At 52.7% G+C, this 27,420-nt stretch overlaps 1 protein-coding gene and 1 pseudogene across 3 annotated transcripts in view; one reads left to right on the top strand and one right to left on the bottom strand.

The window, feature by feature from the left end:
• ABLIM3 (actin binding LIM protein family member 3) overlaps nt 1–23,217 on the top strand; it is a 106,055-nt gene extending 82,838 nt beyond the window's left edge. The window contains exons 11-24 of one of the 3 annotated variants that reach the window (XM_066344424.1): nt 348–503; nt 1,780–1,809; nt 2,250–2,379; nt 3,006–3,104; nt 4,456–4,503; nt 6,327–6,461; nt 8,000–8,064; nt 10,132–10,279; nt 11,353–11,382; nt 11,995–12,053; nt 17,157–17,217; nt 17,916–17,923; nt 18,458–18,538; nt 21,094–23,217. In XM_066344424.1, the coding sequence (XP_066200521.1) occupies nt 348–503; nt 1,780–1,809; nt 2,250–2,379; nt 3,006–3,104; nt 4,456–4,503; nt 6,327–6,461; nt 8,000–8,064; nt 10,132–10,279; nt 11,353–11,382; nt 11,995–12,053; nt 17,157–17,217; nt 17,916–17,923; nt 18,458–18,538; nt 21,094–21,207 (1,164 nt within the window). In that variant the 3' untranslated portion in view covers nt 21,208–23,217. Of the gene's footprint in view, nt 1–347; nt 504–1,779; nt 1,810–2,249; nt 2,380–3,005; nt 3,105–4,455; nt 4,504–6,326; nt 6,462–7,999; nt 8,065–10,131; nt 10,280–11,352; nt 11,383–11,994; nt 12,054–17,156; nt 17,313–17,915; nt 17,924–18,457; nt 18,539–21,093 lie in introns of those variants that run through there. The other 2 variants (XM_066344422.1, XM_066344423.1) reach the window with 2 other exon arrangements.
• On the bottom strand, nt 13,638–17,150 carry LOC136376044 (kelch-like protein 9; annotated as a pseudogene).
• Nucleotides 23,218–27,420: the final 4,203 nt, after the last annotated feature.

The following is a 27,420-nucleotide window of genomic DNA, read 5'->3' on the forward strand; positions in this document are numbered from 1 at the left end:
CAAACCAACTAGCCAAGTGGCACAAGTTGCAGAACCTTCTGAGCCTCAGTTTCCTCATCCAGAAAATAGAAAAGAGTGCTGACACTTCACAGACACACCATGCCATTTGGAGGAGACAAATCCCGTAAAGCACAGGGCCCCCCACGTCACCTGCGCACACTGTCAGCCCGTTGGGATGGGTGGCCTCTGAGGCCTGTCTTGTCCTCACATCCTGCGAGTCTGGCGTCCTAAAGCTTTGTCTTTCGTGGGAACTTGAGAAGCTCGTTCTCCCTGTGCCTGGTTTTGCTTGCCTCTCTCCTTTCCGCTCATCTTTCTGCTTCTTTCCTGTGCACCTGCTTCTCCCCCAGGCTAAGGTGGATAATGAGATCCTTAATTACAAAGACCTGGCAGCTCTCCCCAAGGTAAAGTCCATCTACGAGGTACAACGCCCCGACCTCATTTCCTATGAGCCTCATTCCAGATACACGTCTGACGAGATGCTGGAGAGATGTGGCTATGGAGAGGTATGGGGTCTCGCCCCTGTCCCCGGGGCTACTGGAGGAGAGGAGGGCCCCTGGGGGCCCAGTCCCCACCATCACGGACACTTTGCCCTCCACAGTGTTGGCCCCCAGACTCTTTCAAACTGGAATTTACAGTCGACATTTAAAAATCAGGCGATTTTCATCCAAAAATCTGGCCTTACTTGAATAACTAGAGCTGACGACGCTACACCAGTATTTCCACCATCTAGAGATGGGGAGCAGTGCCCTACTATAGACTGGTCATGGGCTTCCAGTTCCCGAATGCCCACTGCTCCCTGAGAACCCCAGCATTGAAGCCGAGAACCTGTAATTACTTACCACTTGAACTATTGTTTTTCTTACAGTGGAGAAATTTTACACACAGCCCATGGCTCCTATCCCCTGCCACGCTTAATGGCCATTTGGGTTTATAATCCCGGCTAGTTGGGCTTCTGGTGTTTGCACCTGGCTTTCGGTCCCTGTGCTCAGAGCAACAGAGAAACTCTTAGAAAAACTCAGCCATCAGATGGCTTTTGAAATAATGAAATGCTTGCTAGACAAGAGGAAGTGTTCTCTGGAGAAGGCAGGGTGGCCACAACCCTGGAGGTCCCGGCAGTCAGTGTTCCGGGAGATTTCTAATCCCATCCCAGACTCTTGAGCTGAGACCATTTGGAGCAGACGAAGGCACAGATCTGGGTCCCCGTCCCTGTCCCACCGCTGTCCCTGTCATCTATAAAAGGGAGTGGCTTCCATCTGATGTGAGAACCCGGTGCTGAGACTCTCAGAGTTCTAGCCCCTGAAATGTGCCAGCAAAAGGGACCCAATGTTTGGCAGAAGCTAATTCTCCGCAGGGCGGAGATGGCCCTGGCTTGGCCCCACCTTTGGATCCCCTACCCTGGGCACTGTCCCCATGAACCACAGAGGGATCATAAGCTGGTAAAGGGACAAGGAAGGGTCACGAAATGACTCTGAGCTTGCGTGGAGAGGCCTGAGTCCAGGTGATGACCCTGCCACTTCCTCTCTGAGTGGCTCTGAGCCGTCCCATTCCTTCTCTGGGCCTTGGGTTTCCCATTTGCAAAAAAGAGGGCATAATCTCAAGGTTTCCTGTCACCTGTCAGGATGGCTGATACCTGGGACTCAAGGGAGGGGCTATCTGGACAGGGAGGCCAAGGGGCAGCTAAGGCCCTCTCTTTGCTTAACCATTTAACTGCTCTCTGTCCCTCCCTCTCACCCTCTTCTCTCTCCTTCCACGACTGCCTTCAAACTCCTCGCTTCTAAGTCGCTGGGAATGTTATCTCCCTACTCCCAGGTAATTAGCTGGTTTGGGGAGACCTTTTCTATAATGGTGTCCCTTTAGGTTGACCAAATAGGCCCTGATTTCACCCCTCCCCAGCCCCCCAAAGGACCTGAGCCCCTGACCCAACCAGGGCAGCAATAGGGAGACAGGAGCATGACCAGGAGGAAGGGGCGGTGGCATAAAGGGTGGAAACCGCGGCCAGGATGCCAGGGACCTGACCCACAGACTCCATGCAGGGGCCTGTCAGTCTTGGGTGAAGGCCCCGAAAACTCTCTACACCCTTCCTTGGGCTGTGCGTGTGACCCAAGGAGCAGGTCCCTGTATTCAGAAGGGCAGCACCATGTCTCAGCCCCTAGAATCTGGATCCCCTGTCATTCACCACCACCCCACCTCCTTGGGCCACAGGCCCGCCTAATTGCGAGCCTTGCTCACAGCCCCCCTCTCTCCCCCAGGACATCTACGAGAACATGGACCTCCGGCAGAGACGGGCCTCCAGCCCGGGATACATCGATTCCCCCACCTACAGCCGGCAGGGCATGTCCCCCACCTTCTCCCGCTCGCCTCACCATTACTACCGCTCTGGTAAGGAAGGGGGAGGCCCCAAAGGGACAGGGCGAGCCAGGGGGACGCTCCAGTAGCTTATGTCCCCTGCCACAGAGACAGAACAGGGCTTCCCCGAGATCTCCATCACAGCGTGGCCTCTGCAGGCCTGTGGCCACCCAGGTGGCCAGCTGGGCCTCACTGAGTCCCTGCAGGTGCCCTTGGCAGGGGACAGGAAGAGCAGCTGCGGGAAAATGGGCGGTGAGTGGCTAGGAGAGGGAAGTGGCAGGCAGCCCAAGGCCCTCGCTGGGGAAGACACTTCGGGCCTCATGCTTGGGCCTGCCCGTCCTCAGCAGCCCTGCCCCACCCGGGCCAGGCAGGCCAGCCCCGAGGTTAGGGGTGAAGCCAGCAGAGCAGTCAAGGGAGGGGTAGGTGGGGAAGGGGTGGAGATGCCCCCTGAAGCTTGGGGAGATATCCTTCCACCACCGCATCTGACTTTGGAGGAAGCGGGAAACAAAGTCGGGCCAGTTTCTGCAGACTCAGTGCATGCGCGCAGCCGTCCCCGCCATCCCTGCTGCCGCCACGCCATCGCCCCTCGCCTGCCACTGCATTAATGCCTGTTTTCTCTGCCTCTGTTCTTCCTGGGGACCACTGCCTGCCCGCTCCAGGGCCCGAGAGTGGCCGGAGCTCTCCATACCATAGCCAGTTAGATGTGAGGTCCTCCACTCCGACCTCCTACCAGGCTCCCAAGCACTTTCACATCCCAGGTAGGCCGCCAGCCCGGATTCCGGCAAGGATGCATGCTTCGTGGGGTCGCCGGGCACCCTGCTCCCTGCTCCGGCACCATGGAGAAGCGGTTCCTGGGAACCCTCCCTAACCGGTCACCCGAACTAACCCACCCTCCAGCCCCGGCACACCCACAGCCTTTAGTCCACTCACTTGACAGAGTCAGCCTTGGTCAGGACCGCCAGGAAGTCCAGGGAAATGTCTCTTATGTCCAGGGACCGTGATGAGACACAACAGTAGTCAGGCTGAAGTTCAGGGACTTTTGCATCAAACTCTTAAGAGTTGAATCTTGATCGTGCTGCTGATGTATAAACTTCTGTTATCCCTTCTGTACGGCCCGGCACTGGTTTGGACCCTGAGGTTCTGGCTGTGCCGAAACCAGCCCAGCTCCTGCCTTCATGGTGTTTATGTTCTGATGTGTGGAGAGAGATCATAAATGAGTAAACAAATAAGTAAAAGGATAATTTCAGGTAATGGTAGGTGCTGTAAACATAATAAAGCGGTATGTAATAGAGTGACTGGGGTGTGGGGGAGGCTGGGCTAGGTGAGGTCAGGGAGGACTTCTTGGAGGTGGTGACATTGAAGCCAAAAAATGATAGGGAATCATCCTTGTGAAGATTTCAGGGGAAAACATCCTGGCAGAGTGAACAGCAAGTAGACACTGAACTGGCAGCAGGTCAGTGTGGCTAGAGTTGGTCAGGCCGAGGGACAGTGATAGGTGACCTTCTAGATGGGATTTGGACAAGAGATCACCCTGAGTGACAGCAGAGCCGGGCCTAGACTACTCTCCCAACGCTGAGCTCAGGTTTTCACTCCCTACTCACTTTTCCCTAGGAGCTCATCCTGCTGTTCATCTACACCTTTCTCATCCGTCTCAGAAAGCTCCCATCCTGTCTGTTTTTTCGGAGGGGGGAGATAATGCTGAACCATGCTGCAGCATTCTGGGACTTCCATGTGGAATGAGGCACGGCTACTGGGTGGAGGCTGGGGACACCTTCCTGCACAGGGTCCTGCTGAGCACGCACCGCCTTTTAACTGCATGCTCACCATTCAAGCCCCAAGTCCCTCCCTCAGCACCATTTAAATCCACCCATTCCTCTCTCCTCACCTTTCTTGGCATCTGATGATATGAGGTTGGAAGTTCAGCTTTGGGAGAGGAAGTCCACTGGGGAGAGATGGTAGACCCTTGGGAAAACTTGATGACCATCTCTCTCTTCTGAGATTGACTGACCGACTGCTGTCTCCTTTTCTCCTGTCTCTGTCTCTGTCTCTCTCTCTGTCTCTCTCTCTCTCTCTCTCCTCCCTGCTGTCCCCTCTGGGTCTGTCTGGCAGCTGGAGAAAGTAACATCTACCGGAAACCCCCGATCTACAAGCGGCATGGTATGGTCAGAGGCAGAGAGAGCACGGCCAGGCAGGGGGTGTGGGGCAGTTAACACCTGAGCAGATGGTTCTGCATGCGTCACCAAGAAGGACACATGCGAGGCTGCACCTCGGTCCTTCCTATTAACTGCCCTCCTCCAGTCACTCCAGGTGGCACTGCAGAAGAGTTTGGTGATGTTATAAAAGAGAAAGGAAGACCTCATTCCCTAAATCCATTGCCACCTTCTTCCCAAACCCTGTCCCTAAGCTTGGTGTCCTGGGTTCCATGGTCAGAGTCAGCCTTGTCAACGTGCCCCTGGGAGACGCTCCCAGGGCTTTGATACTCAGCCGTTCATCACTGAGACCTGGCGGTTCTCGCAGAAGCACTTACTGAGCCTCAGTTGAATAAGCACGTCTCCTAGCTGAGGATGCAGGGACGCAGCTGTCACCCTGTCACCTCCCGCGCCCACAGGTCTAGTGCGATAACAGAGCTGGTGGAAAATGGAGCCGGCGGAAGCAGCCCTGGGCCGGGATATGAACTCCCTGAGCTGGTGGGAGGGACGGCACACGTGTAAATAGTAGCTCTGGATACTTAGGGCCAGATAATTCAGACAAGCATCCTTGATTTTGGAGGGGGCTGGGCCGAGGTCCAGGGGAGTCTGCAAGCATGTGCACATCTGTGTGTGGCTGCAGAGGACATACCACGTGGCCCAAGTGGCCACAGAAAGTCACCAACCCTGACCAAGCTAGTTTGACTTTATATCCAGAAGAGGGCCCCAGATCCCAGTCCCCTCAGGACTGCATGGAATCTTCCAGATGGCTCTGAGAGGCAGCGCCAAAGCTGGGAGTCTGGGATGCAGGGGGACTGAGTGGACAAGATGGGGGTGAAATGGCTTAATGAGGTTGGTTGGGGCGGGACCCCCATCAGAGAGGACTGGAAAGCCTTGGAGTCGAGTGCTGCGGGGGAGGGGCACGGCCCGAGCTGCCCGAGGCCATCAGGACCCTCTGCTGCCCTGCTGCCCGGAGCCTGGAGTTCGTCCCTGCAGCCTCCCTCCTGAGGAACTGTCGTGAGGCTGTGCGCCCTCCCTAGCCCCCTCTCTGCCCTGGTCAGCCTCCAGCCAGGCTTTGGGGTGTGCTGAAGCCACTGCCCTGGGAGGTTGTGTGCCTGCGATGGGTTTGATGGTCACCCACCCCTGTTGTGAAATTCACGTAGAAGCCTGAAGCCGGATGGCACCTGAGCCAACAGACCAAGTCCAGTGCTCACAGATGAAGCAACGGAGACAGAGAGGGGAAGGATTTGCTCACTGTTACCACTGAGTGGCTCCCTGTCCAGTGCTCCTTCCTTCGATCATAATCTCCCCAGGAAGGACCTGGCGTTTCAGTGTGAGAAGGTTGACCTAACAACATGCAGCATGGCCCTGCCTGCAGTCCCCAGGGTGTGGCTTGCATCCACAGGCAGGCTTCTAGAGGGTAAGGAAGGTAAGGGCTAGGCTCACCTGGGACGTGTCTGCTCTGACTTGCAGGAGCCACGGCCTCAGTGTTCACTTAGGAGCACACCTGGGAGTCCATGGAACGTGATAGGAGGGGCCCTGAGGTTCGGGTCCGATCCAGTGCTGGTCAAACTTGCTGTGTGGTCCTGAGCAAGCCCCTGTCCTCTCTGGTGCTCAGATCCCCAACTGTCAAATGCGGGCGTGGCCGCAGTGCTTCTCCAGCGCAGGTGCTCCCTGTCCCAGACGTGGGCCTCTAAGTGGCCTCACTGCCCTGGGCTGCAGCCTGGCTGAGACATGGAGAACAGCCTAGAACACTCTGCCTCCCTGAGCGCTCTCTCTTTGCATCCTTTGCAGGTGATTTGTCAACAGCAACCAAAAGCAAAACAAGTGAGGACATCAGCCAGGCCTCCAAGTACAGTCCAGCCTACTCCTCAGACCCCTACTATGCCACAGAGTCTGAGTACTGGACCTACCACGGGTCCCCCAAAGGTAGTGTGCCCCACAGGGGAGCCAAGGCCAGAGCCCTGTCACTTACACCAGGGACCCAGGGAGCCAGGACAGTCACCCACTCCTTCACACGGTCGTTCGTTTATTCATTTGGCAAACACTGAGGGCCAGCCATGGGCCCTAGGGAGACACTGGGAAGCAAAGCAAACAAGACCATGACCTTGCCCTTGTGGAGAAGACACAGGTCTTAAATAGAGGGGAGGTGATACACAGGAGGTCAGAGGGCATGCTCTCCAGCCTAGGAGACGACCAGATCTTCTCAGATGCGGGGACTCGGCTGCTACAGGAGGGTGAGGAGGCGGCAAGCCAACAGAGCAGAGATGCATCTGCAAAGACCCAAGATGGGAGGGTGGGCTCCACGGGGGAAGGAAAAGGCTGTTAGCTTCACCCTGAGCCCAGAGCAGGTGGAAGGAGGTGGTGAGGGGCCAGATCCCACTGGGCCGTATGGGTTTTGGTCCTTCTCTTAAACAGTGGAAAGCCATTCAAAGTGATGCCATGATCAGCTTTGTGTTTGTAAGAGACCACTTGGCTGTAGGGTAGAAAACAGTGTGGAGGATTGGAAAGAGAGGCTGTAGGCAGATGGAAGGCTGCTGTAGGCACCCTGGCAAGGGCTTTTAGTGGTCCTCAAGGTGCAACCCCAGCCAATCAGGCATCCCAAGCTGTCTCTTCAAGTATGGAGAGGAGCTTTCATCCAGTGCCGTTTTGATTCAATGCATACCTTTGGTTGAATGTTGTTCTAAGCAAAGCTTCTGAGGAGCTGAGATGACCCCCTTCCCCACCCTCAAAGGAGTCTCTGTTTAGAAAGGAGATAAGACACCAACACTACTATAACCCAAAGTGCACAGTGATCAGTGTCCGTAAGACACAGGTAAGTGTTCAGAGGCTGCACAGGCAGGAAGGACCACGCCCATCAGGTGATCTGGTGGTGGAAGGGGGATCTTAAATAAAACTTTTAATCACAAAAGCATAAACAAAACAAAACAAAATAAAGAAAATCCAACTCTAAATGGCTTAGGCCAAATCTGGATTTTCTGGGTCACGTGACTGAAAGTTTTTGTGGCACAGCTGAATCTAGAGGTGAATGAACGTCATGAACGTCACCAGGACTTGTCCTGTCCCCTGGGTTGGGTGGCTTCATTTTCAGGCTGGCTCTGCCCTCATCGCAGCAGAATGAGCTCCAGTAGGTCCAGGCTTACCTCCTACTCTTGGCAGAAAGAGGACTTCTCTCTCCAGTGTCAGGCAAAGTCCCAACACCGTGGCTCATTAGCTCTGTTCGGGCAGCTAGCTTCATATGTGCCTCACAGCCCAAGAATGGGAAGGGAGGCTGGGCATCTCCACACAGGGAGGCCCACGGCGGAGCGGCCGTCCAAACGCACTTGTGCAGGGCCACTCGGCTAGGAAGTGGAGGCGCATGGGAAACCCCCACCTGGCTGGGTTCTTCTGCCCCCCCTGTACCCTCCCCCGGGAGCAGGCCAAGTGGGGAGCATGTGCAGGAGCTGATCCTAGCTGTCCTTTGGCAGTGCCCCGGGCCAGAAGGTTCTCGTCTGGAGGGGAGGAGGACGACTTTGACCGCAGCATGCACAAGGTGAGCAGGCTGCACCACTGAGTGCTTCAACGGTGTGTTACTGAGGATTTTTGCATTGGCGAGGGACAGGAACCAGATTCAAACCCACTTTTCTTTCAAACTCCTTTTTTGATGGAGGAAAAAAAAACGGCATAACTGAAAAGTCAGATGGTAGGCTGAGCTTAGGGATTACGAGATCCCGCTGCTCAGAGAACTGTCATAGGAAGTCGTCTCTCTGCTCTTGCGCGGACTCGCCTCTGCGCCGGCCTCGCGCTCCGCGGGTTCCTGTCCTGTCGTGGCAGGCGGGTGCCCGCGACTCTCCCGCGTGGCTGGTGGGAAGGGAAAGTGGTGCCACTGCTGGGAAAACTGTTGGGCAGTTTCTCCAGAACACCAAGTGTAGAATGACCACGTGACCCAGCAGTTCCACCTCTAAATATATACGCAGAGGATTTCAAAACCAGTAGTCGAGGCCCTGGCCGGTTGGCTCAGCAGTAGAGCGTCGGCCTGGCGTGCGGGGGACCCGGGTTCGATTCCCGGCCAGGGCACACAGGAGAAGCGCCCATTTGCTTCTCCACCCCCCCTCTTTCCTCTCTGTCTCTCTCTTCCCCTCCTGCAGCCGAGGCTCCATTGGAGCAAAGATGGCCCAGGCGCTGGGGATGGCTCCTTGGCCTCTGCCCCAGGCGCTAGAGTGGCTCTGGTCGCAACAGAGCGACGCCCTGGAGGGGCAGAGCATCGTCCCCTGGTGGGCAGAGCGTTGCCCCTGGTGGGCGTGCCGGGTGGATCCCGGTCGGGCGCATGCAGGAGTTGTCTCTCCCCGTTTCCAGCTTCAGAAAAATACAAAAAAAAAAAAAAAAAAACCCAGCAGTCTAATATATGTGCACACAGGGTCCTAACAGCACTATTCACAATAGCCAAGACGTGGAAGCAACCCAAATGTTTATCAGTTCCCGAATGGATAAAAAGTGGTCTATCCACACAGTGGAACATGATTCAGCCATAAGATTTGGATAAACCTCGAAAACATGATGCTTGGTGGAAGAAGCCAGACACAAGAGCTCATGTAGTATTGTACGATCTCATTTACATGAAATACCCCGAATGAGTAAATCCGTAGAGACAGAACACAGATGGGTGATTACCAGGGACGGGGAGGAGAGGGAGATAGGGAATGGCTGCTTAACGGGTACAGGGGGTTTTTTAGGAGTGATAACAATGTTTTGGAACTAGATAGAGATGGTGGTTGTATTAAATGCCACTAAACTGTTCGCTCTGAAATGGTTACATTTATATTATGTGAATTTCACCTCTCTATATAAAAAATAAAATATATATATTTTTTTTTTCTGAAGCTGGAAACGGGGAAAGACAGACAGACTCCCGCATGCGCCCGACCGGGATCCACCTGACATGCCCACCAGGGGCGACGCTCTGCCCACCAGGGAGCGATGCTCTGCCCCTCGGGGGGGGGGGGGTCGCTCTGCCGTGACCAGAGCCACTCTAGCGCCTGGGGCAGAGGCCAAGGAGCCATCCCCAGCGCCCAGGCCATCTTTGCTCCAATGGCTGCGGGAGGGGAAGAGAGAGACAGAGAGGAAGGAGGGGGGGGCTGGAGAAGCAAATGGGCGCTTCTCCTGTGTGCCCTGGCCGGGAATTGAACCTGGGTCCCCCGCTCGCCAGGCCAACGCTCTACCACTGAGCCAACCGGCCAGGGCCAAATAAAAATTTTTGTTTAAAAACTGGGTGTCAGGAAACCCCAATAGGATTCCCGGGAAGGCTCTCGCCAACCCAGCTTGAGCCATCAGCTCGTCACTGAACTAATCACTGTGGCCAGGGCAATGCAGTCCTGTCGCTGACCAGACCTGCTCTTTGTGCCCACCGTCAGAGTCCCACCCAGACCGCAGGATCACTCGTGAAAGGGAGATGAAGTCCCAAAAGAAAACACGGGTGCTGCAAGGAGGGAGGGACACGGGGAAGGCAGGAATGACAGAGGCTCGCTACAGGGAGACCAGCCACTCAGCCTTTCCCACGCCGGTTCCATCTCAGGGTCTCGGCTTCCTTCTAACTTCCGCTCGCTCCCCCCCACCACCCCAGCTCCAGAGTGGAATTGGCCGGCTGATTCTGAAAGAGGAGATGAAGGCCCAGTCCAGCTCGTACGCAGACCCCTGGACCCCGCCCAGGAGCTCCACCAGCAGCCGGGAGGCCCTGCACACCTCCGGCTACGAGATGTCCCTCAATGGCTGTAAGCACTGCCCTGGAGGACGCCAGGCGGGGGCTTTTCCTCCCTATCCTGTCAATGAATCTGAACTCCTCCAAGTCTGTGCTAGAATACAGACTTGCCAAGGGCTGTGTGGGGCGCTCCCTAAGACCACACTGGTCCCTGAGCTGTCACTTCTGCTTCTTGGGGTGATTTCCAGTCGGGTTCAATGTAAACAAAAACATCTTCTAATCATTTGAATGGCTCAGGGGTATAAGGGGCTACCTCCTGAGCTAGGGAGCCTCCTCTCACTGGAGGGACACAAGTGCTTTGCCTCTTGCTGTAATCTCCCTGTTCCCGGGCGCACGCATGCTCCGTCTGCCTCCTCTTATCTTACCCCTGTGGGAGCCCGTCCTGCCAGGAAATCCTATCTCAAGTCAATACCTGATGGATAATAACCATGTCAAGAATAATCACCTCGACATACTTGTCAATACGTGATGAATAGTAACCTAATCAAGGATAATCACCCTGGCTCTAGAGATCAAAGATAGGGGGGGCGGGCAGGAGAGACTGCGACAAAGCCAGTTTTATTCAGTGTTGTGTATGTGCCCCACACTGTGCTAGTACCTTCTGGTATCATGTCATATATTCTTTGCAGTCACCCTCCCTCCGCCTTTTACAGATGAGGAACAGAAGCATGGTTAGGTGACGTGTAGAAGTGAGGTAGCTACTAATGGCAGAGCCAAGATAAGCTGAGGAGCCGGGTTCCCTGTTTGACCACTGAGGGGCACGGATTTAACCCCTGCCATGGCTCAGTGCGGTACACCACCAGTGCTGCTCAAAATTCAACTCCATTCAGTGGCATCGGTGCAGCAAATATCACAGAGCACCTGCCATGCGCCAGGTGCCAGGCTAGGAGCTGGGAGGGGGAGGGAGGATGGGGTACAAGTATAATTACCGCCCAGTGAGAAAGGAAGTAAGGAAAGAGGCTCCTCCTCCCCTCCAGCCTGGGGGGCCCAGGTATGGGAGTCATGTGTGCTTACCCCCTGAACTGTCTTACCCACCGTGTCTGTCTGTCCCCATGAACACTGAGCCCTGGTTTTTCTCTCTTGCAGCCCCTCGGTCCCACTACCTGGCTGACAGTGGTATGTCCTGCCCACCCTCCCTCAGCCCCTGGTGTCCTGTGAGGGCCAGCTGAGTCCGCCACAGGTCCCCCGTAGCTGGGATGAGTATGCAGTGTGGGGGTCCCAGCACAGTCCTCATCTCAGCAGTTCCCCCTCCCCCATGTGTTTGCCAGCTGCTGGGCCACGATGTCTGGTTCTAGAGCCAGGGTTGACATGCCCGATAGCTCCCAGAGGGAAAGAGTGTGCACTCTCCCCCCAAGGCGAGAGCATGCCTGCCTGGGTTCCGAGCTCAGCTCCAACGGCACGGCTTTGTCCAGAGCCACCCTGTAGCCAGGACAGGTGTCCATCTCAAGAGGCTAGATGTGTGCAGGACAAGGCCAGAAGACCATAGGAATAGGTGCTTCTGGTGGGCCTAGCATTCTGCCATGGTGAGGCACCGCTAAGATGGTCAGTTGTAAGCCTGGAGAGCCGTGGAAGGAGCTGGTGGTCTCCAATTATGGCCCCTTTGCCCCGGGGTTGAGGAATATTATTGGGTTGTGGAGTAAGTAGTATTGGCCATTTGCAGCCAGATGAGCTCAGGGAGAGGGGCCCCCAGCTTGAAGCCCCTAGTAATTGCTTTGTCCTTCTTTTCAGACCCCCTCATCTCCAAGTCCGCCTCCCTGCCTGCCTACAGAAGAAACGGGCTGCACAGGGTAAGAGGCCATGCGGGGACATCTCTCCACGATGTCAGCGATTAGCTCATTGCTGTGATGCTGATGGCGATTGCTTAGGGGTGGAACCTGGACAGAGGCCATGGGGTAGAGGCGAACTGGAGGAACCCAGAGGCACTGACTGTTCTCCCTGTGAGCCCTGTGAGCCCTGGGAGAACAGGAGCCCCCACGGGAGAGGCTGGTGAATGCCTGGCCCTGTGCTAAGCTCTTCACGAGCACTAACTCATTCGCCTTGTGAGGCAGTTACTACAGAGGCATGGAGAGGTGGGGTGACTTGCTCAAACTCTCACTCCCATTCAGCTCCATTCAGTGGCATCTGTGTAGCAAATGTCACAGAGTACCTGCTATGCGCCAGGTGTGGGGCTAGGAGCTGGGAGGGGGAGGAAGGATGGGGTACAAGTACAAAAGCCAGGATGCTAGCCCACAGCCCAGACCTGACTGCCTGCACCACTTGCCTGCCATGGTTTGGAGCCCTCTGAGCTCTTTGGTGGCCTGCCACATAAAACCTTCACAGAAACAAAGAGTTGGTGTAAGGACCAAAAGAGAATAAAAAATGAGGCTGTGAGACTGGACAGGTGATGGGGGAGAGCGGGGACATTGAGATAGATGTTTATTAACTGAGCACGTACTAAGTGCCAGGCGCTGTTCTGCCGGGGGGTCCTGCAGTGGATAAAGTTGCTGCTCCAGGGAACTTGAGTTCTGGTTGGGGGGGACAGACAACCTGCCAGTAAAGGGGCAGTTTGCTGTCAGGTGGTCATAAGTGCTAAGATGGAACTCAAAGCAGGGGGTAGGGAGAGAGGCGGTCAGAGAGGGATGGATTTAAGCAAGGCCTGAAGGTGCAGAAGACCAGCAAGAGCCATCCAGATAGAGGGAAGCACAGTATCACAGGCCCTGGGTGGGGAGGGCACATGACCAGCATGGAATGAGCGTGGCAATGAAGCCTGACCGGGATGTCATAGGACCTTGCACGGATGTCATCAGACCCTGCACACTGGTAAGGACTTCGCGGGGTTTCCAGTAACTGTGCTGGGTGACCTGACTCAGATTTTTTTTTATTAATTTTAATGGGCTGACATAGATCAATCAGGGTACATAGGTTCAGAGAAAACATCTCCAGATTATTCTGACATTTGATTATGTTGCATACCCATCACCCAAACTCAAATTGTCTTCCGTCACCTTCTATCTGGTTTTCTTTGTGCCCCTCCCCTCTCCCCACTCCTTTTTTTTTTTTTTTTTTTTTTACTCAGCAGCCTTCTGTTTATTATCTTAGGTTAGTGCTGGCAGCCTCCCTTCAATGTTTTGCAGTCAAAGATGAACACAATTATACATTTACTACAATCACCTATAATTTGACTTACATAACACCAAAAGACAACTAACATTTTTTACACATCTTTTTACATTTGTTAAAACAGCTTTCTCTGTTGAATATTTTTAGAATGCATTTAACCATTTGATAAACATACTAAGTCAAACAATACAGATAACATCAGTTACCTTTTTATCTAATAAGTCAACGAACCGTTGGAAGATTCAACTGAAGGGGAAGAACAAGATCTTCCATTACACACTGCAAAGATTTAACACCTTAGTCCTAGGAATGATCTGAAGGTGTCGAGAGAGGCGATTCTCTAGACGGTGACCCAGGGTGTTCTTCAGGTGGAAATACTGTGAGAGTACAAGCTCGAATGCCACCAAGGGACTCTGGAAGATCAAAAACTTTATGCCACTCATCCTTTTCTGGGTCATATTTCTGGACAATCTCTACCATACAACGATTCCAAGAATATCCACCTACAACATAGATTTTATTTTCAAATACAGCAATTCCAACATCGCTTTGGCCTCTTAGCATAGCAGCAATTGGTGTCCACTGGTCAAGGGTTGGTGAATAGTATTCACAACTTAGAACATCATCATATTCATCACCACTTGTTCCTCTGAAGTGACTGCCACCAATGACATAGAGCTCGTCTCCAACTGTACACATACAATGCAGACTTCTGACTGTCATCATTGGAGCCTTCTGTGTCCATCTGTCTGTATCTGGGTCAAAACACATGCGCTCATTTTGGAAAGTCTTATAAGTAAAACCTCCTGAAATATACATCACGCCTCCATATACTGTTCCTGCATGGCCATAGTGGGGTTCACTCGTTTTTGCAACATAGCTCCACTCATTCATTCTTGGATTGTAACATTCCACTGTGGCCAGTTCACCAGCTTCATTTAGTCCCCCAACAGCGTACAAATGCCCTTTGAGGGCACTCAAGTGGAAAAACGTGTGCTTTTCATTTAATGATGCAACCTGCATCCGTTTATTATACCGAGGATCAAATCTGAAAACTGTATCAACAGCACCTTTTGTATCATAATTACTTTGACCACCAACTACATAAAGGAAGTTTCCAATGACAGCAATGCCATGCTGGTTACGAGGAGCACCCATGGGGGCTAAGGACCTCCACTCTTGTGCCCTTTCATCATACACCCGCAATTCTTTTTCTTTTTTTTTTCCTGTATTTTTCTGAAACCGGAAACGGGGAGAGACAGTCAGACAGACTCCCGCATGCGCCCGACCGGGATCCACCCGGCACGCCCACCAGGGGGCGACGCTCTGCCCACCAGGGGGCGATGCTCTGCCCCTCCAGGGTGTCGCTCTGTTGCATCCAGAGCCACTCTAGCGCCTGAGGCAGAGGCCACAGAGCCATCCCCAGCGCCCGGGCCATCTTTGCTCCAGTGGAGCCTCGGCTGCGGGAGGGGAAGAGAGAGACAGAGAGGAAGGAGAGGGGGAGGGGTGGAGAAGCAGATGGGCGCTTCTCCTGTGTGCCCTGGCTAGGAATCGAACCCAGGACTTCTGCACACCAGGCCGACGCTCTACCACTGAGCCAACCAGCCAGGGCCACACCCGCAATTCTTTACTGACAACCAGCTGCTGCCTCAAAACTCCTCCTAATGTAACCAAGTGTGTCGAGTCGGATCGAATGGCAGTTGTATCAGACTGCATCACAGGCTGCATATACAGCATCATTTGGTAATTGCAAGCTTCCAGAAGCAAATTCACACAGGTATTGTCCGTTCTCATGAAATCTACTGTCTGCACGTAATTGATGAGGTCCTGTGGTGTCATTAGTGGAAATCTAATATTCTTCATTAATTTCGCAGCATAATCCATCTGAGGGTCTTCCAACCTTAGCCAGCGACAGGCAGCCTTGAAGAGCTCAAGTTCAGTACAGTGCTTAAGACTATTACTGGAAAGCACGAAGGCAAGCCATTCGAAAGGGAGTTGGAGAAACTCCCCAGTATTCAATAATGCAGGAAAATTCTTCAGGATAAAATTATTGGCATATTTACCCACTTCTATAAGATTATAGGTGTTAGCTATTCTCCCAACTTCAGGAGTTATCTAAAGATACTCCTGAAATAAGAAACACTTTACAGAAGTCCAAAACAGGTAAAGTGTGTAAAAAGCTGGCAGCTTCAAGTGTGTCCTGAAGATTATCCATATTAAGAAAAAGTTTTGCAGTGTAAATAGTCACTTATTTTCTTCAGACCAACTTTGTTCACCCCATGAAGCTTAATGCACATTAAATCTTGTTCTTTCATTCCACCTGTGAACATAGCCTTGAAATAATCACTAGCAGATGCATCATAACTCTGTGAACGGGATAGATTTCCTCTCCATCACCTGATACCAGGGCCACATCACAAAGCAATCCTTCTATTCTAAGCTGATCAAAGCCTTGCAATACCACCGAACTGTGAGTATTGTTGGTAAAAAATCGTGTGGTTCCGGCCTTACTAGGCTGTAAATGTGCGGAGACGCCCATTTCTCCGTTACCTGGAGACACTTTCATGGGAAAGCCTCTTGCACAAGGATGCATGCCGCAGAAAGGGGTTAAACCACCAGAACGCTTTCGAGGAAACGAGTACGTGCGAAGAGCAGGAGCGCTCACTTTCCTTGTCAAGGGCAAGCAGTCACCATTGCACCCCTCAGGCGGCCCGGTCAGCCCTCCACTTCAAACGGTAGCGCAGCAGGCCCACAAACGGCTGTGGACCTCAAATATGACTGTTATGCAAATGAGTCGTCACCGGATGGCAGTTAAGTTACCGGTTCACCTAGGCCGGCGACTTGCGCTGCGGCTCTTCCCGCAGCTCCGCTCTGGGCCGAGGGGGAGGCGCCGCCACATACCGCCCCTCCGCTGCCCCTCGGCTGCGAGCCCCGAGCCCCGTGCGTCCTCCGCGGTCACTTAAACGTTGCCGCCGCTACGGGACTGTCTTGGAACAAGGGCCTAGCCCCGGACGCTGAGCCAGCCCTACCGGAATGACCTAGTCCCCGGATCCCTCAGGCTAGGAGCCCTGACTCAGATTTTGAATGGGCTCCCTCACTGCTGTGTGGACTAGAGACTACAGGCCAGAAGTGGAAGCTGTAGACCTGTTGGTCTGTGTTCGGGTTGAGCATAGGGAAGGGATCTGAGCTCCGCTGGAGAAGGAGGGCTGGTGTTGATAAACCTATCTGTCCTGCTTAAGGGCTCACAGGTCCTGTCCAATGTGCGCTCAGAGCCTGGACTGGCGTTCACACCACAGCTATTCACTAAAAGTATTTTCTATATGCCAGACACCACTCCCAGGCCTGGCAAACATCGGTGAGCAAGCAGACAAAACCCTGCCCTTGGCACTTCTGCTCTTCATAGGGAGAAGCAGAAAACAAATCAAATTATATAGAGTGTAGACGGCAGGAAGTGCTACAGGGAAGGAGGGGAATGTGGAGCAGGATAAGGGAGACGGGAAGTATGGGGAGAGGGCGACAGGCATTTTTAAATCGGGTTGTCAGGGCAGATCTCATGAGAGAAAGCACGAGCTGTGACACACCAGTAAATAAATATTTATTGAGTGTCTATTACGTGCCAGCCCTGGGCACTAGGGATAGGGCAGTGAGTTCAATCACCCAACTCGAGACTGAGGCTCCTGCGAGGGCCCCATGTCCCACAGCCCTGGACTGTTTTCTGGAGCTGGGTGAGTACTTCAGGGAGGCGGAGGTGAGCCTGCCTCAGGCCGGCCCTGGCTCTGTCTCCCTTGCAGACGCCCAGCGCAGACCTCTTCCACTACGACAGCATGAATGCCGTCAACTGGGGCATGCGAGGTGAGTGCAGCCTCCCTGGAATTCACGGGGACCTCAGATGCACTGCTCCTAGCTGTGGCATGACCCTCAATAACGGATAGCTACAGACTCACGCTGGGCTCTGTCCAAACCCCACATTCCCACTCCCTTCCACTTCCCAGTCCCTCCCTTTCCACTCCTCGCCCCTCATCCTCTCAGATCCCTGGCCTTGGGTGATCTCCAGGCCATCTGCCCCACCCGGGTTCCCAGAGGCATCCGGGAGCACTGTTGTCCAGGACGGCTGAGCTCGAGTTCCCTGCCAGCTCTGGGTGCCCGGAAACACTCGGAGCCAAAGTGCACTGCTCCCAGCAAAGGTTCCCGAGCTCTGGGCCGCCTGCCAGCAGCGCTGTCCTGCCAGCCTCCACCAGGGCCTACCGCAGGCTCGGGCAGGAGGGCAGCTCCAGGAAAGGCCTGGAGGATCCCCCTAAAAGATGGAGAGCCTTCTCCGTTTGCTCAGACTCATCTTACTTCTCTTCTAAATATCTCAAAAAAGACATTTCCCCCCTTAAACCATGTCTCTGGATCAGCCCAGCCTGTCCCTAGCCACCCATTGTACTTCTGCCGGCCTTGGTTTGGGATGAATTCAGCCAGGACAGGGTCCTAAGGCAGAGGCCAGCGTAGTGATGCAGCGCAAAGACCAGTGTGTTTCCACTGTGTGCGTGTCTCTTTTCTCTCTGCAGAGTACAAGGTAAAGGACACATGTAGACCCGGCAGGACTCTGAGATGCGGGGAGCCGCTACATTGGGGACCAGCAGGAGCATGACAGCACTGTCTATGCAGGAAAGGGGCATCGATAAATAACCCCAGGGGTCCTCTTAAGACCAGCATTTCCAGTTCCTTGGTCCACTTTCCCCAATTCCCTTCCCATGACTCTTGCCTCCTGAAGTCAGACAGTTCCCCGTGGCCTCAGAGACTTTCTAGGGGGCCCCAAATCACCAGATATGAGACATTTACATTTAGAAGGCCTTGTGCCCACATTAATGCCAAATGCCACCAAGCTTATCCCTAGCAGATTAGGGGACTCTGGGGCCCTGACTTTTGGGAAAAGATGGCTTGAGGCTGCCCGGCGACCCCAAGGAAGACAGACCCGGTCCTCCCTCCAGACTTTAACCTCTGACCCTTTCTGGATAGAGAAAGGGGCCCAGACACTAAACGTGGCTGAGAGGACTGGCCCACCTCCCTCACCCAACCTGCCACCCCCACCCCCATGCTTTCTTCTTAGATCTACCCTTATGAACTGCTGCTGGTGACCACAAGGGGTAGAAACCGACTGCCCAAGGACGTGGACCGGACGCGACTGGAGGTAAGGCTAGGAGGGTGAGCAGGAGTCTGTGGGTTCGCAGGGATTCCAGCAGCTGCCTGGTCCAACCCAGCTCAGCAGGGGCCAGTGAGACGAGTGGCCTCAAGGTCACACCTTGTTGAAAAAGCAGAGGCTCTGACCCAGTTTCCTCAGCCCAGGACTGTTCCATGAAGCTCTGTGCCGCCTCCTGTTCAGTGAGGGTCTGTGCTGCACCGGCACCATGTTTGCTCCCGAAGGTGCAAGAGAAGAGCTGGCTTTGGTCCTGCTCCCAGGGGCCCGCAGTCCGGCTGATGAGAAGAAATCTAGCACTGGTTCTACGCCGGACTGTATAGAAAACCAGTGCCTGTTGAGGGGAGGATGGGAGGCAGCACTGTGCAGAGGTCAGAGCAGGAGAAGGTCCCTGAGAGGGCAGCTTGGCAAGTTCTCTCCCCCATAAAGCAGAGTGACTATCTTGTTTCCCTCAAGTTGCCTAGTGACGTAATGAAACAACACACACAGAGCCCTGGGCATTGAGTCAGGCGGAGTCCTGAGTAGCAAGCACTCCACCAATGTGTGATTGCTCTTAGAGAAGACCACAAAAGCTGGGCTGGATGACCAGGTTTCCACCAAGAGGAAGGATTTGGCTGGACTTTGAGGGTGGGAAGGTTTAGGTGGATGGGGGGGGGGGCATCTGCAGCGGGAACAGCATAGATGAAGGCACAAAGGTGGCCCGAGCATGGCATTGGGCTTCGAGCAGCCTCGTATATTTGGTGTGGAGTTCCAGTCCCTGGCCACTTTTGATGCGGGAGCACCTGCTGACCTTTCCACCCAGGGTCTCTCCCCACCTCTCTCTGGAATGCCCTTCCTATACCACCAGCCTCCTCTCTCCTCAGGGTTGTGTTCTAGTGATGCTGTACCCAGACTTCCGCAGGCCCTCCCCAGGATGTGTCTGTCACTCACCTCTCCAGCCTCCCCCCAAGCCCTCTGTCTTGCGTGTAGATCCATTTCCTCCGCCTGCCAAAGCCTGTCTGTCACCCACCACATGGCCCGGACTGGGAGAGGTGTCAGGAAATGTGTGTGAAATTGAATGCAGGCTTCCAGGAGAGGAGGCTCAGCACTCCTTGGGACAGGACGAGGCTGGTATCAGCCGCCATGATCTGACAGGGTAGGAATTCACTCAGAGGAGAGAGAGCACTGGGCCAGTAGGAGGGGATGCGAGTGGCTCCGGAATCTCTGAGTCCCTCCAGCTCCAGCATGCTGGGGCAGCAGCGAAAATGCGGATCATTTGGTCCACTTGTGTAACGGGAGGCCCTCCTTTCACGGTCTGGCAGTGAGAGTGGCTTCCAGTGCTGAAGGGGACAGCTCCCACGGCCGCCTGGTGGAGCACCAGGGTTAAGGGATGGACATGTGCGTCCTGGAGGACCAGTTGCTCTCCCACATCCTCCAGGGCACCCAGAAGCTCAGAGCAGGGAACTACACCTTCCCTGAGCATCAGAATCACCCAGGGAGCTTTTTAAAAATACCAATACCAGGCTCCACCCTTAGACCAACTAAGTCACAGGCTGGGGAAGGAGCTCAGGCCTCGCATTTTTCAGACTGGCAGGCATGTCTAATGTGTAACCTGAGCTGAGACGGCTGGGCTAGCCCCCTGCCCCGTTCAGGCAGTGGACTGAACAGAGTCTATTAGCTAACATAATCGCTACCAACAGATCATTTCAATGGTTCCAGAAACTTTTCAAGCAGAATATATGCCACACAGTTCTCTCTTAAAACAATTTTAAATTTTATTTTGAAAAATTTCAGGATTCCAAAAAGGTTGCAAGAATAGTAAAATGAGCATCCAACTGCCCTTCACCTAAATGCACGAATTGTTAACATTTTGCAGCATTGTTAAGTGTTGTGTATTTCTAAATCTAAAGGATTTGGCCAATGTGTCAGCTTTCAAGACTGCTTGTGAGGAAGGAGAGCTGAGGGGTGGAGTGGGGGCTGCTGTGGAATGCAGAACAATGTTCATTTACAGCCTATTTGTTTTTACATAGGAAAGAGCTGAAAGGATATTTTATTGGGGTACATATGGACAGCAGTGTTTTTTCATGGGCTAGCCTAATAGCCATCCAGATCATTTGTAAAAAAAAAAATATATATATATATATATTCATAAGATGAAATACACCCTACAATCTTGGCTACGCCGCCTATCTCTCCCAAAGGACAGAGGAGTAGCATTAATCCATGCACACTCCTGATCGCAGAATGAATGCACAGAGCGGGGATACAGAAAGGTGAGGTCAACCAGGATGCATCCAGGGGCACTTAGGTGAAGCGGAAGTCCCACCTGAATCTTGAGCAGGGGGGCCTCTCCAGCCAGACCAGCTCCAGAGGCCCCTCCGATGAAACATTCATTCACACTTGCATTCATTCAGCAAATCTCCACCCCACACCTGCTGGGGTCAGACACCATGCCAGGCACTCTGCATCCAGAGGAAACATACAGGGACCGCGCTTGCATCCACCTGCCCCCAGCCTCCACCTCACATCCTCAAGCTGTTTCCTCTCTGTCCCCACCCACTTCCTTTTAGCGCCACCTGTCCCAGGAGGAGTTCTACCAAGTCTTTGGCATGACCATCTCCGAATTTGACCGGCTGGCCCTCTGGAAGAGGAATGAACTGAAGAAGCAAGCCCGGCTGTTCTAGACAGAGGCTCTATAAATATATATGCACTTATATAAATATATATGTAAAATCTCTATACTGGAGCTTGGTATAACCCTCTTGTGTAACAGGCCACGCTGCCTGCCGTGAGACTTGCTTTTCTGTACTGTCAGGCAAGCCCACCTCATCGAGATATTTTTATGCTCCTCACTTTCTCTTTTCTAAATGCAGTGGGGTTTGGGACGGGATTTGAGGGGATGCCCATCCTTTTACTGGGGATCCTTTTTATACTGAAACATCTGTCCTAACTTGAGTCCCCCAAGGACCAACCCTCTTTCCTAAAGGTGGTGCCTGAAGAAGTCTCTTCTCTCTGCTTCTGGCTCTTTTCCCCGGGCTCCAGGGTGGAGGCTGACCATGCAGTTTTCATATCTTATTGGCCCCAGAGGGGCCCTCCCATGGGAGGATCCACAGCGATCTCCCAAAGTCACTGAGCACCTTTGAGAGCACTTGCAGAATGTTCTCATCTCCCACAATCAGGAGCTCGGCGCTCCCTGGGGGTGATGCAGTTAGAAGTGTGGGCCTCCAATCTGCTCCTTACAGCAGTCAACAGAAGTGGACAGAGCCTTGGCCACCACTCTGCTCTTTCAGTCCTCTCCTCCTGTCCTTGATCCCGACCTCTCCCTGGTCCAAGTCTACCACTCATGGTAGGGACAGAAAAGGCACTTCCTTTTCTTCTACCACATCCAGCTGGCCTGTTTGCCTGGCCCTGACGTGGAGGACCAGAGGGAAGGCGGGGCAGGGGGGCGGGAGGCCAGATGGGGCATCTGTTAGCATTGGAGCTGCAGGAATTCTTGGGAGCCTCCTCTCCCATCACTGCTCCCAGCACCTCCTGCCCCCCCCCCACTCCCTGTGGAGGAGAAGCCCGTAGTGCAGCCTGTATTCTCCAGCCTTACTACAATCTATGTGCCTGATCAACGCAGCACACCACAGGGCTCACGTCCCCGCCACAGCTCCCACCGAACAAGCAGATGGACAACCTCTAACATCCCTCTCAAGGTAACACAGGCCCCGTTCCAAAGAAAGGCTCCTGGTCTGTGCCTGCTGGTCCTGGGCCTGGCAGGGTCACCCAGCCAGCCCCTGACTCCCACTGCAAAGCTGGCCAAGTTTCAGAGCGGAAACTTTCTGAAGAATGGCTGCTTCTGAGATTCCGAAATGAAGCCCTGGCCACCACCACTCCCGACCTTCCTGGATTTCCCCAGTGGCTGCGTGTCCTGCCTCCTTGCCTTCTAGAACAGGGGTTAAGCCTTAGCTTTCTCCCCGTCCTGACCTTCTACCCTGAGTTGCTGATGTACGGTGCGGTCCGTTTCTTCCTGGACATGCCTTGAGTCAGGCAATGTTGAGGGCTTGGAGGAAGGATGAATAAATGGAAATGACAATTATGAGTCTCAAGAGGCTGGTGATGTGACATGGCAAATGTAGAACTGAGTTCCACTCAACAAACCCTCCCTGAGCACCTGCTGTATACTGAGCACGGACGGGGGAGGGAGATGGGAACACGGGATGACTGGCACAGGCTCTGGTCTGGGGGACATGCCTGCTGCCTGCGGGTATCGTGAAGCGTGTCCTTGCACAGGACGGATGTGGAAGGCGGAATGTGACAGGAGACGGCATGGGAAGACGTTTGTGGCGTTACTGAAGAGCCACGTGCGGTTGGTACAGACAAAGGAGAGCTTTCTGGAAAAGACTGCCTTTGAGCAAAGTGCGGGAAGTGTCTTTGTAAACTGGGAGGAGATGATCACTTGAAAGGGTGAGAGGATGAGGGGCCGGAAGAGAGGGCTAATGTGCTCTCGTTTAAAATATCAACCCTCTCTGTAACTTCTCTTTGTGGCCAATGTTTTTCAACTGTCCTGACCCTTTAGAAATGTCCCCAGCCAGACACAATCATTGAGACTCCCTCATTATCACTGGTTGAGAATTTGGCAAGATTGGAAGGGCTTTTGTTATTGTTGTTGGATATTTTTGTTTCCCATAAAGGCACATGATTTCAACCCAGACCTGTGTCCTCCTGTTGTTTGTAGTGGGAGTGGAGATGAGGGACATGGGAAGACACTGACCCATGCTCATTGTTTCAAAATAAGAGTCCAGACAGGAGCTCTCCCATGGCCTTAGTCTTCCCTTCTGTAAAGTAAGAAGATTGGACAAGGTAAGCCTCACCCAGATTGGTCCCTGTAGAACAAGGGGTCCTGCAAGATGGTAGAGGATGCTCCAACAACACATAAGGTTCTGTGATCTACACAATAATAGTAATATTCCTCGTTATTAAGTACCAGCAATGATCCGGGTCCTCTCCTGAGGACTTTCCATCCACCATCTTATCTAAGCCTCTGTAAGAGCCCAAGAGGTAGCCATTGCTCTTATCTCTATCTCACAGATAAGGAAACAGCTTTGAGAAGGCTACATGATTACCAAGTCCAGCCTGCCCAACTGGAGACACCAGCTTATCCACTCTTATCAGTCAGGATGTTTTCCGTTCCAAGTAAAGAGTGCCTTCTTAAAAGTGGCTTAAACAATGAGAACACAGATTGTCTTGCGCAACCGGAAGTCCAAGGTGCAGGACTAGTCAATCTAACAGCTCATTCCATTAGTCACCAGTGTTTTCGTTTGGTTTTTGGTTTTTGTTTGTTTTTGCATCTCTTCATCATCAGCACAGTTGTGACCCTCATGTTTACAAAAGGCTGCTGTGGCTTCTGCCATCATGTCCTCACACAACCACATCAAAAAAGCAGGAAAGAATGTGTGTGTATTGTAATCAGGAAGACTTTCCCAGAACTCCTCAGTAGACTTCACGGGCCCCACTGGCCAAAAGTAGGGAACAGACCATAACCTTGCTGCAGAGAATGCTGGGAAACCGAGCATTTGGCATTTCCAGCCTCTACAGTGGGAGGAAGGCGTCCTGCTCATAAGGGAAACAGGGCAGACAGGACTAGCCTCTGAGTAAGTGAATCACAGTTTCACTCCCACAGCTCTGCCCCCCCAGAGACTCACAGTGCACACTGCCAAAAGCCCTGCAGTACCTTTGCTTTACGCCAGTGATCCATAACCTACTTTGATAGAACTCTGTTTAAGAAATGTTTGACTTCCTGTAGTTCATCTAAGATAGACGCTTTTTTCATATTTTGACATCTTGGAAAATGAAATATGGCTCAGAACTGGCTCTTTTTCCTGACTTCTCATCCTATAATTCTCCTATGTGCCATTCCCAGCACAGTCCCTCCAGACAAGTGGCTCAAATGTACAAAGGGACACTCAAGAATGTTCCCTTAAGCCAGGGGTCCCCAAACTACGACCTGCGGGCCACATGCGGCCCCCTGAGGCCGTTTATCCGGCCCCCGCCGCACTTCCGGAAGGGGCACCTCTTTCATTGGTGGTCAGTGAGAGGAGCATAGTTCCCATTGAAATACTGGTCAGTTGGTTGATTTAAATTTACTTGTTCTTTATTTTAAATATTGTATTTGTTCCCATTTTGTTTTTTTTACTTTAAAATAAGATCTGTGCAGTGTGCATAGGGATTTGTTCATAGTTTTTTTTATAGTCCGGCCCTCCAATGGTCTGAGGGACAGTGAACTGGCCCCCTGTGTAAAAATTTTGGGGACCCCTGCCTTAAGCCATGGCCCAATAGCTCGGTTGGTCAGAGCGTCATCTGGAAGTACAGAAGTTCCTGGTTCAGCCCCCAGTCAGGACACATACAGGAATAGTTCAATATTCCTGTTTCTCTGTCTCTCTCTCTCTGGCTCGCTCTCTTAAAAAAAAATGTTCCCTTGCCCCCTGTCTACTTGTGCACCTGACAAATATTTACTTATTGAGCATATGCTGTCAGGCAGGAGCACTGAGGATCCAGCAGTGTGTAAGGCAGGTGTGAGCTCTTGTGTAGCTCTGGTCTGGAGGAGAAAACAGGTTGTTAATAAGTAAACAGAAGAAATGGTCCATGAGGTAACTGCTACAGAGACAACAAATAGGGTGCTGGAGAGAGGAACAGAAAGGAACTCACTTCCTGTATTTACTAAAGGCTGTAAAGGGAAAAGTAGGGCTGGGAGCACTCGAGGCACAGAGAACAGTATATGCAAAGGCCCTGGGGTTGGTAAGAGCTGGAAGTATTTGAGAAATTAAAAGTGTCAGTGAGGACTGAGTAGAGCAAGTGAAGGGGAGAGTGAGCTTAGAAGAGCAGAAACCAGAATGTGCAGAAGGTCTCGAAGGACACCGCTTATTCATTCAGACTTTGTGGAGATTATCTGCCTCGCACTGTGGTTGTTAATATCCCGGATGCAGGGAGAATCACTCTAAGCCTTGCTGCTGAAGGGTGCTCCCCGACCAGCAGCACTGGAGTCCCCTGGGAGCTTGTAAGAAATGCTGTATCTCATGTCCCATTCCCAGCCTACTCGATCCGCCTCTGTATTTTAATAAGATAATAACCGTTAATAGTTCAGTGATTCACACACATAGAGAAGTTGGAGAAGCACTGCTTGAAACCATCATCCTTTCACAGACAACTACAGAACCATTGTTAGACTCTGAAGTTTTAGAAAGGAGCCCTTTCCCCATGCACATAACCTTTTTGGACACTGGGGGGCAATCTTACATTAATAAAGCAGAACACAATAGGAGGAGGGGGCACAGAAATCACAGAAGGTTAGGTCATAATGTCTATACAATGGCCACATTTTGCAGCCAAGGAAACTGGCCCACTGAGTGTTGGAGCAGGTAGGACTAGCAGCCAGCTGTCCTGCGCCTGGAGCCGCTCGTCCTCACAGGCACCTGGCGCGGGAACATGGGGGCCGCTGTGGAAGGTGTCAGCAGCTGCACTAGCCACTGAACAGAGCCAAACATGGAGCTGAAGGGCTTAAAGTTTAAGGAGAACAAAGCGCTACTAAATTTCATAGCAATTAATTTCACAGAATGATGCCAATTCTGTTAATGCCCCATGTGGATTAAGTTTTCAATGCTTCATTCCACATCAGACTTTGAGTTGCTAAAAACCTCGACTGCACCATGATAAACACGTGCTCTTATATACACAGCTACGAGCTGCTGCCAAGCCCTTCAGAAGCACTGGAGCAAGACTCTTATAAATATATAAAATCTACCCTGACCAGGCAGTGGCGCAGTGGATAGAGCATTGGACTGGGACGTGGAGGACCCAGGTTTGAAACCTTGAGATCACCGGCCTAAGCCTGGGCTCATCCGACTTGAGCACAGGTTCACCAGCTTGAGTGTGAGGTCGCCAGCTTGAGCACAGGGTTGCTGGCTTGAGTGTGGGATCATAGGCAAGACCCCATGGTCGCTGGCTTAAGCCCAAAGGTTGCTGGCTTGAGCCTAAGGTCTCTGGCTTGAGCAAGGGGTCATTTGCTCTGCTGTAACCCTCCTGGTCAAGGCACATATGAGAAAGCAGTCAATGAACAATTAAGGTGCCACAAAGAAGAACTGATGCTTCTCATCTCTCTCCCTTCCTGTCTGTCCCTATCTATACCTCTCTCTGTGTCTCTCTGTCTCTGTCAATAAATAAATAAATAAAATCTAGAAGCTGTGACGATGACGGCCGGCGTCTCGTTACCACCCAAGAGCCCTCTTGCCTCTTACCTGGGTCTGATTGGCACAGGGAGGAACACAGCCAGGAGAGACCAAAAGCATGCAGTCACCCCCATGGCCAGTCCTCGGGGCAAATTAGGGCCAAGGTCACAAAAGTCAAGTGACATCTATGCCCATGATCAAAAGTCTCCTTCTCAGGAGGAACTATCCCAGTGTTTCCCAAATTTCAGTCATTCAAACACCGCCTTCACAATTTCCACAAGATGATTTATTCACTCAGTCCTGCTTACCTAATATTTTTATTTCAATTAACTCATACCTGATGTTTCTGTTTTAAACAATATAATTGAAATAATGCGTTTGTAAGGACTGGCTACATGTTTTAAATACAAATTCATCAAATCCTTAAATACACTGGCCTGTGTCACAGCTCCCACCGCCAGCAGTGGTCTGAAGGCCACACGGCAGGAAACGCTGCTGCCGTTGATAGAAGTGGGGAAGGAGAAGGGGACACGCACTCCTTAAATTTCCTTGTCATGACTGGTCTTTGGGAGCCAAAGGGGAGCTGGCAGAAGATGCCACAGAGAGAGGCGAACACAAGCTGCCCTGCCATTCCAGCGGCCCAATGCACCCCCGCCCACTGCAGGAGGCCAAGACTGTCCTGGACCCTGG

This window comes from Saccopteryx leptura, chromosome 6 (assembly GCF_036850995.1).
Source record: "Saccopteryx leptura isolate mSacLep1 chromosome 6, mSacLep1_pri_phased_curated, whole genome shotgun sequence".
Classification (NCBI taxonomy): domain Eukaryota; kingdom Metazoa; phylum Chordata; class Mammalia; order Chiroptera; family Emballonuridae; genus Saccopteryx; species Saccopteryx leptura.